We start from the raw sequence: 9703 nt of genomic DNA, 5'->3' as shown, positions 1-9703 counted from the left end.
AAGCCATGCATGGCCCTGCTTTAAGTCATCACCAGACTCCTTTCTGCTGCGTGTTTGGGGTGGCCCTGATTTGGGCTGAGATGCAGCAGCAGACACAGACAGGACAAGACAGGTGATGAGTTTAGGGATGCTTGGGGGCAGATATTAGGGAAATCTTTCCAGAAGTTGGGACAGTTTAGCGGGGGAACAGATTGCCTGGGAGATGTGACATCTCTGCCAGTGGCTGTTTCTAGGACGGGACAGACATCTGTGGCTGAAAGCACGTCCTTGATGCTCCCTTCTAACCCACACTGATCTTCAGAGGAAAAGAAAGTAGCACAGGACATAATTTTCACTTTCAACTCTTTGAGATGCTCTATAGGAGGCCTTATAACAGAGGCAGAGAGAAGGAAAGGCAAGAGGAACTCCAGCTGGCGATCTCCAACTACTTTACTGGAAGTTTGTGTGATGGCAGTCTCTCCCTTAGACTTACAGCTGAATAAGTCCCCTCACTTTCCACTGAAAAGGCTTTCTGGAAGCTTGTACTACACTTGAACCGATTCAATATGAAATATATATTTAATAACATGCTAGCACAGAGGCACTGAATAGGAGAAATATAAAAACCCCTAGCAATAAGCCCCTGCAATATTATATCCACTGGGTACCCTACTTTATGAAATCTGAGCCCGGCTTTCATTCGCCTTTGATTTACTCAGAGTATAAATGTCTTGAGACGGCACACACACCGCCCCCAGAGCTCCCCGCTCCGAGCGCTACCACAACCCAGAGCCCGGAATCACAGCGGCGCTGCCTCGGGCACGCGTCTGTGCGACTGACGGCTGATCTACCGAGGGGACGTGCCCATCGCTCTTCCAGCATCTGACACCCAAACCCGGCAGCACACACACGCGACGACAACGGCAGCTCCGGCCTCTTCCCGGCCTCATTGGCATGCAGCGGAAAGCCCCGATGCCATCTGGAACGCCGAGGCAGATGGATGGACATATGTATAATCCGTGTGCCTCGCTGCTGATGGAAACGTCCCAGCGCAGGCATTAACACTCGAGTACATGGTTTGCATTTGGGGCGCGCGAGAGTTTTTCTCCCATAAAATAAATAAAATATGTTCGGAGCATCTTGGGAGGAAGCCATTCTAATCCTTTTATTCTTTCCAAAGGAAAATGATTCCATATTCAGAGCACTGTGCAAACAATTAATTAGCCTAATGAAAATGAAAGGCGTAATTGCTCAGTATTACGATGATCATTGGCAGCCAGGCGTGACCAAAAAATAGGCACTGTCTTACCAGGAAAAAAGCACAACTTTCCAGCTTTTGGGGCTTTTTTAATATTTGAGCATCTAGCAAAACAAATTTTTTTTTTTTTGGAGTGATGGTGCAATTCTTCCTTTCCACATGCAAAAAGCTGGCAAAATGTGGAGACATCTGAATGAGCTGCTATACAATAGAAAAAAAAAAAAAAAAAAAGAGAGACCCAGCTGGTGTGAAAGGATGTGGCTGAACTGAAGTTGATAAAGCTGTAACTTGCCTGAGTTGAGTGACATGGCAGTGTCTCCCATGCATGTCTCCTGCAAGAGACTTGATTTGCAAGATGAGAGTGCTGCAACATTAAGAAAAATTGTATATTTTAAGGAGTGCACCCAAAACTAAAGTACAGTCATCCTTAATGCAGCTCTGTTCTCAATGACCTGTAGTTATCCAAATGGAAAAGTGCTCTAAATTCATCCAGATTAATTTGCTCACTGCGCGTAGGATCATGAAGAGTCAGGTTACAGGAGCTGTAAGAAAGTGAACCGTTATCATTCATGCATATCTTGTAAGATGGAGATAGAAAGCAGATGCTGACTGAACCTGAGGAGTATGGGTCCAGTAATTCTTTGTTTAAGCAGCTGACTCTCGTGGGAAAATCCCAAAGATTCAGCTTTAATTCTATTATCTGCCTTGTGAGGAGACTGGCCACCAGGCACTATTCTTTAGAAACAACGTGGGTGAACTCTGCTCTCAATCACACTTGCACAACCCCACGGATTACATAGAGCGGGTTTCTCAGCAAGCAGTAATTCTGGTATTTGGGACGGGGGGAACTGCCATTTAACCTTAACTAAGGGCACTTTTACTCTGTGCTCCAGGCTGGCGCCCAGAGCTGCAGGACATGCTTGTACAAAAGTCATTCGTTATCGTGCAATATGAGCGCCTCACATGGGAAATACGGCTTCCCAGTGTAACCAGTGGTGACAGGTAAGCACCTCGCTCAGGGGCTGGAGTCACCCCCTGGCAGAGTTTAATCGATCGCAAAGGGATCAGGAACCCAAGGCTGGTCACCAAAACGAGGTGGGACAGTGCCCTCTCTCCCACCCTCAGTGCAGCACTCCAGGGGATGTTACTTGTTCCCCATGTAATTTAATAAACCACCGGCTAGCAAAGAGCAAGGGTAAAGTCAGACCTACATCTCCTCCGGCTTCAGGGATGCAGAGTGAGAGCAGCCCACACGCTTCCCTTGGCACAGGGGTGGAAATTTCTTTATGCCCTCTCAGAAATTCACTGGAAAAGCAGCAACACAGACTTGGTCGCTTCAAGGCTTTAGATACTCCATGTGCGCTGTGCTGCCTTTTAGGAGATAAGCTGGGTCCAAATATACTGGGTTTTGAGGAGGACTTAAAAAATCAAAACCCACCAGGAGGTGATTACAACACAGAACAGTAAATCCTGTGAAAAAGATAAAACCAGAAAATACAAGTTTGTGGCTGAAGGTCACTGCATTTCCCAATCACCCTTTGTAGCTTGCAAAAGTGAAATCAAGGAGAACACACAGACCTTCCTGAAACCACTTCCGATCTGTGACCATTTGTTTATGCAGCTTGTAATAAATCCAACAGACACTGCTGGGGACTTTGAGACATAAAAAAAATGACAGATCCCAAGATGTCATAGCAAGATCAGTTTATCAGATACCTGAATTATCCCGGCAACCTTTGTCAGGCTGGCTAACAACATTCCGCTTAGCTGCATGCAGCTGCTATTTAACCTGGGATACGCAGGCACTTGTCACCCCTCACTGATGAAAAAAAGAAAACCCTAATGAAAGGCGGCTTTTGCTTTCTATTTATTTTGCAAATCTACCAATTCATTTTATGAAAGTATGAAATCCTGTGTAGTTACACTAAACAGTTACGTTACAATCCAGGTAATACAAATAACCACTACAAAGTTAGTTTTAGGTACTCTCAGATAACGAGTAGATTTAACATTGTTTAAAATAAAAATAAGTCACAAAGAAGAGAAAAATAGCCTTGTGATTGTCAAAAGAATTTAGTTTAAAGCAAGAAAATCATGGAAAATCTTCTTGTCCTAAAAAAAGTTAAGAGAGAAACACTGACATTCACATCGTCTTTCAACATTAACGTTCAATTAGACTCATCAAACAAATTTTAAGTGCACACATCCACTCAGAATAACAACAATAGTTCAAAAGTTGTTTGGAAACCAGTGTTGGGTTTCATTCTCTGGTAACTACATTTACAGTACAACATCACCATCAACCTTTCCTTCAGATGCATAAAAATCCTGTGATATCGTTTGTAAAATACACTAGAGCTTCAAATCTGCTCTAATTGAATTCAGTGAGAGTAGGATCAGTTCCTACATTTAATAAGTACTCCTGATTTACTGAAATCCTTAGAAAACAGTCTCCTTCCCAGGAATGAAATTAATTTAGTGAACAAAATGCTGTAATAACTCAGCAAAACTCTTAGCTTTACTATCCAGCAATTGACACTGAAACTGCATTTCCGAGGACCTTTATGCATGGTCATTCCTTTCTCTCCACCAGCAACAGGTCACATGAAGACACCAAGTAACTGTGCTTAGTAAGAACTCGGAGCTACGCAAGTAAGTAAAAAAATCAAAGATCAACTTGAATTAATCTAGAAACTGCTCTCCTGACACCCATCTGACACACTTCTAGCGTCATTCTGCTGCCTGCAAGCTGCCACTTCTGACGAGACACGTGTCAATCACAACTCATCACTGCTTCCTAGGAAGCAATTCAACGGAGCTTTCATTTTGCAGCTGCATCTCGACGTTGCATTTGGAGTCGGGGGCAAAACGCCCAAGATGTTACCCTTGCATATAACGCAATTGTTTCACATAAGCAAGGAGAGCTGTTTATGGGGAAGGCAGGCAAGTGCAGGCATGATCCTGATGGGCTGTGGCACAAAGGAGGTAAAAAATTCATTCTCTGTTGTAGCCTTCACCTCTTTCAACTAGGGCATCCAAAATGGTGCAAGCCCTCAAATCTCCACTCACGCATGCGCAACAAACCTGCAGAGCTCCTTGAAGCACAGAAGTGAAGCCAGCAGCATCGCAGCAGGGCGTCTAAGAGAATTAGATATTAATCCACAAGAGTATCTTTAACAGTTCATCACCTCAAAAAACTTGGACAAAACCAGACAGGTTACACAAAACTAGACAAGCTTTTCACCTGGACATCAAGTGCCATCAAACTATGGAAGCAAAGAAGTTACTGCTGAGGGCAGTAGCTATTGTTACGGTCTACAAAAGGCTTTATCCCCTCTGAAGTAGATAAAGTTTGCTGTAGTCTTGGAAATGGTGCCGAGCTGGGGGGAACGCTACTGTAACCACGGCTAGCGATTTTCCTCCTTCCTGCCAAACACCACTCTTATCCAACACACCAAAGCCAACAAAGATGCATTTACTGGTAGCCGACTGCACAACTTTCCCCAGGAGGCCGTTTAAAATGGTAACAGATGCTCCAGTTCCCAATTTGCTGACACGATACAATAAACATCATTTGTTCAGACCCTTTGTTAAGAGGAGGCATCACAACAGACAGCCCCACCCTGTGATTACCACTGTGCCTACTTGTTTTCCATCTCTACTCATGTAAAAGTAATGTCAAATCCTCTTAAGAATCCTGAGCAGCCATCCAGAATCACTTGTTCAACTGACATTTCTGTAATAATAAGGAAAGAAAAAAGAGTTGTGGCAAATTAAATGGTGCTCCTGTTGCCAAGTTGTTAAAATTATATGGCAATATGCTTCCAGTAGTTGTAAGAAATTAATTTGTGGAGTGCTTACAAGCCTTACATCCACTAAATCTCAACAGGATATAAAATGCTATTTAAGTGATACAACTTAGAAATGTTAAGGAGAAAAAAAAATCAGCACTAAAGAGTGGAAGAAGAAACTAGATTCTTGCCTGCACTCTTAATTCCTCAAGGCTGGATCTCTACAGCTGAGGAAGCCGTGAGGGAGATCCTTGGAGAAGTACTTATGTGCGTACATACATCAGCACCTGCACCTCTCCCTTCTGCCACCCTTCTTCAGCAGATGAGACAGGGCACGTTCAGGGAGTTGCCCCAACTCCTGTAAACAGCTGCAGGCCAAGAGCTCAGCCAGCCCCCGCACTAACCACTCTTTTCAATAGCTTTCTGAAAGCACCAGCCGCAGCAAAGCAAGCATCACTTCTTTCCACCTCCTTTACTATGATGTTCCTCAGAAAGAAGTGTGCGAGACACCGACCTGTAGACAAATTCACTTTTAAATTATGCCACTACATATTACTGTCATCCTTTTCTCACAACAATGTCAAATACAATACAAAACTTTGGATTTTCTACAGTAAGTAAAATCAGTAAAGTCGAAAGACAGACAGTGCTGGCAGTGCTGTTACTGCTCCATCCTGTACGACAGACCCAGGGTAAGGCGCTTTGGCAATCAGCACCAAGTTTAAGCAATAAGTTTTGTAACAATTCGCTCTCCACACTCTTACTAGAGTTTTCGGCATGGAAAACTGACACCCCCTGGCTGTCCTCTAAACTGCTTTGAGGCTACAATTTGTTAATCCAGCAGCAGATCCTTTTCCCTAAGTACAGTACAATTTGATAGCAACACAGAAGCACACAACACAGGACAGATTTGCTCAAGCTCACCATAGCTGATGGGCTACACGCACCAAGACGCAATTCAAAAAGAGCACACAACTCAATTCATCAGGACAACATCGACTCAAAGGATTTCTAGCTCCACTTCGTGAAGGAAGAAAAGGTTCATAAAGAAAAAGATTTTATTGCAAGTTGTCCTGCTCAGTTTGGCCACTTTTAATACAGATCAGAAGTATGAGAAGCTAACAAGGAGCCAAGGACAAACAATTCCTGTTCCGTAAATATTTTAAGTATAGCAAGCTTGCTTTAAAAAGAAAAGCCACTGTGCAATATTCCAAATGGCCTTCTCTAAGACTTGAAATTGTTAGATGAACACTGACAGAGAATACAGGTTTCGGTAGCAGTTCTGGCATCTTGCAATTTGGAAAACCTTTGTCCACACGGGACTGAGGTAACTTATTTGCAGCCTCCTTTCTTGCGGCACCCTAGGGTCACCCGTGCATCCCTCACAGCAGCGCGCCGCTGGCCTCAGCAGGCGCCTTCCTCGGAAGGCACAAACTGGCAGCTGTCGTGAGAAACAGTGTCGATGCTCTGCACTTCGGACTGTGGGTGGATGGACACCTGAACAGCTATCTCCTGCCCTTGCTCACTCATGGAGCCGTCATCCGAATCCCCGGCTGGTGAATCGCTGCGCTTCATCTCTGGGTTGATGGGGTATATTGCAGCTTGGGTGCCACAGGCTTGGGTCTGTTTTTCCTCCTCGCCAGCTTCGTCAGGATCGTCAACTCGCACAGCCTCAAAGATCTCCTCCATGAACGCCCTGCAGTTAAGGATCAGAGGTGGAAGTGGAATGCTTCTGGCAAGCTCTTCAATGTACCGAGCAAACTCCATGGTCTTAAACTGAGTGACTTTGGCCAACTCGAGTGTTTTGGCAGATGTGATGATAGGGATGCGCTTGGCTATCTCAAAAGCTTTCTGAAGCTTCTCAGCTCCTTCCGTCCTGAAGAAGTCATTGATAGCCTTCTCTGTTTTGCGGAGGTGGCTGCTCATCATGCATAGACGGGTGATGTTTAAGATGAGGGTGATGGCAAAGGCAACGAGGCACACAATCATGTAGTAGGTACTCATGTCTCCTGAGGTGAAGATAACCCTCAGGGTGACTGTGTAATACGAGGTGTCATTATGATTAACACCTGCACATGTGTATCGCCCCCGGTCAGCAAAGTTGATCTTTGTGATGTTGAGGGAATTATCAGCAATCCTCCACCGGCCACCTGGGGATGCAAAAGAAATAAACTGAGCTAATGAAACAATAACCAATAGGTTAGACACGTGCTGTTTGCTCTACCAAGAAGAGACAGAGCTTGGAACCAAGTAGTTAATTTCTAGTGTAATACAAAGTGTACACCAAGGATTGAAATCTGCTTTTCGGACTTGTGATAAAGAAAGCCATAAGCCAGTTACCAACCCTACTGCTCAACGGTAAACTATTTTGCACGCTTGCTACTCAAGTTTTCCTCCTTTCTCTCATCTGCAGTTTCTCGTGTACTTTTGCACTGCTGGCTCTTTGTGACAGGGACCCTATTTCTTACCTAGTGCCTCTCACTCACTGTGTGGTAACAGTGTTGAAAAAAATGTTCTCTATAAAGTCTAATTCTCCGTATGTTTGGAGTCAAAAGTCAAGTGGCCCATGAAAGAGATCAGGGTCTGTAAATGGCTCCGCTGGCAAAAGAACCCAGGGTTTTCTTAAGACACTATTTTCTGCTGAGCATGCAGTGCTGATATACAAAACCCATGTAAAAAGAAATCAATGAAAGAGGCTTCCTTATACAGTATTTCCTATGAGTTTATAACTTAGGGGAAAAACTGTTTTCATAACTCATTCTCCTAATTACTCTACTTTGAACTAATCTCCAGATGGCATTATAACTACAAAGAGGTTACTGAATACTTAAGGCAGAAAGATGGCCTCCGAGAAGATCCTATCAATTAGCTTGATGACCTTCATTAATACTAATAGAGTACAGAAAACCACATGCATCTCTAAAAGACATTATTTTATGTAAATTAAAAACTACAGGCCCAGAACTGGAATAGCCAATGTGTGGGAAAATATACTCTCCCTCTGCAGAAAAGGATTAAATAGCATATATTTCATCCTTCGCCATCACAAACTGTGTCAGTTTCCACAGACTCACTGGTGCATAAACCAGAAAATAAATGTAATAAGTTACCCCACGCTTAAAAAAAAAAGGTCCTGTAACAAGACTAAAGCCTTGATTGCCAGCTGGAAAAGTTGTGGAGAACTGTGTTTAATTCATGCATTGGGAAAAATGCAATGTAAAGGAGAGCAATCATAAATAAGTACATCAGTTAGTATTTGTAGGATGCAGATTTGTTTCCTCTGTTGTCAATATTGTGATGCTTCTTGAATGATTGTGGGGCACCACAGAAGGGTGGATGGGCTAGGACAGAAGAACCCAGGTGTAATTCTCATGCCAGAGGGCAAAGGGCTCTGTCTTGTTTTCTCCTTATATCTCAACTGTAAAAATGGGAGGACAGGAAGAGAAAATGATAACAAAGTCCTAGAAGTTTTTGGATGCTGTATAAAAGGGGAATATTGAAGGACAGAAAACAGCAGGAAAGCTCACCTTCATCTTTCTGTTTGAGCAGGTGTCCTCTGGAGTTATACCAAAGAATATATTCATACTGGCTGATGTTCAGTTTACATTCAATTAAAATATTGGTCCCCTCTTTGGCTATGATATCATGGTGTGCTGTAGAACCTCCTAATGCTTGAGACACTGTACGAAGTGATGCATTGAAAGACGCAAAAGCAACCGTCGTGTTAAAAGCCACATTTTTCAGTGGAAATCCAATCGAAAGATCAGCACTAACAGTCAAAATTAACAGGAAATAGCTGAGCTTCATGGAAAGTTAGAGAAGATTCTTTTTTCATTTAATTTGCAGAAATGAGGTCATACGATATTAAGCTGCCTGTATTGCTCTGAGATAGAAGCGGAGGCTCTTGATTTGGTTCGGTGATGGAAAACGTCTTGGATCCAAATGCACTTTCAAGACCATCAATATGAGAAGTGGAAACTGGAAATCCAACTGGGGAAAAAAAAAAGTTTATTAATGATAGCAAGCTTACGGCATATTCAAATTTCATTTCCAGTACACAGATTTCAATTAGCATAATGTAAACTGTCAGCCGAGAGGTTCCAAATCAGAGCTTTGCTCAGAACACAGCAATGAATCGAGGGTAAGACGGCATTAGCACAACCTTCAGTCCCTGAGACGTTCATCTTCCCATCCAAATAAATAATGGCAGGAACAACAAGCATTAAAAGGAAAAAGGTTTTAAAAAAAGAACAAACTGTTCAGACTACTCTAAATGTGTAACTATCTTGATGGTCAGAAAGTGGATTCTGCATTTGCTAACAGAGAAAAAGGGCTTTTTTAATAGAGGAAGAAAGGCAAAAAAGAGGATATAATTTCTGCATCCCTCCCCACCGATATCAAAGTGCTTCCAAGCTCTGGTTTTCTAAAGCCAGTCTTTCGCTTAGCATCTAGAGAAAAACCAAAGCACACACACATCTGACTTCAGCATTAATACATCGTGATCTTAGAGGCAGAATCAGGGTTAGATGTCTAAATACTACCTAATACGCTTATAATTTCTTGCACTGGGAAAACTCTTGGCAGTTAGCTATAGGCACAGAGAGGAAGGGCCCTTCTGAGCATCAGGATGCTGATGTCTGAGCATGCTTCCTTTTTTACAATCCCCCTTCCTGCT

General features: G+C 43.2%; 1 protein-coding gene across 1 annotated transcript; it reads right to left on the bottom strand.

The window, feature by feature from the left end:
* Positions 1–6044: 6044 nt before the first annotated feature.
* On the bottom strand, positions 6045–9020 carry MFAP3 (microfibrillar-associated protein 3). The gene is made up of 2 exons (XM_009874627.1): positions 8556–9020; positions 6045–7178 (listed from the first exon to the last, which is right to left on the bottom strand). The coding sequence occupies exons 1-2, from the start codon at positions 8833–8835 to the stop codon at positions 6433–6435; spliced, it is 1026 nt and encodes a 341-aa protein (XP_009872929.1). The 5' UTR covers positions 8836–9020; the 3' UTR covers positions 6045–6432.
* Positions 9021–9703: the final 683 nt, after the last annotated feature.

This window comes from Apaloderma vittatum, unplaced genomic scaffold (genome assembly GCF_000703405.1).
Source record: "Apaloderma vittatum isolate BGI_N311 unplaced genomic scaffold, ASM70340v1 scaffold3488, whole genome shotgun sequence".
NCBI lineage: Eukaryota > Metazoa > Chordata > Aves > Trogoniformes > Trogonidae > Apaloderma > Apaloderma vittatum.
This window is presented reverse-complemented; position numbering and strand designations above follow the sequence as displayed.

Coding starts and splice junctions, on each gene's coding strand:
- MFAP3 (XM_009874627.1), bottom strand. CDS start 8,835: ATGAAGCTCAGCTATTTCCTGTTAATTTTGACTGTTAGTGCTGATCTT. Junction 7,179..8,555: donor GCTCAAACAGAAAGATGAAG/GTGAGCTTTCCT, acceptor TTGCATCCCCAG/GTGGCCGGTGGAGGATTGCT.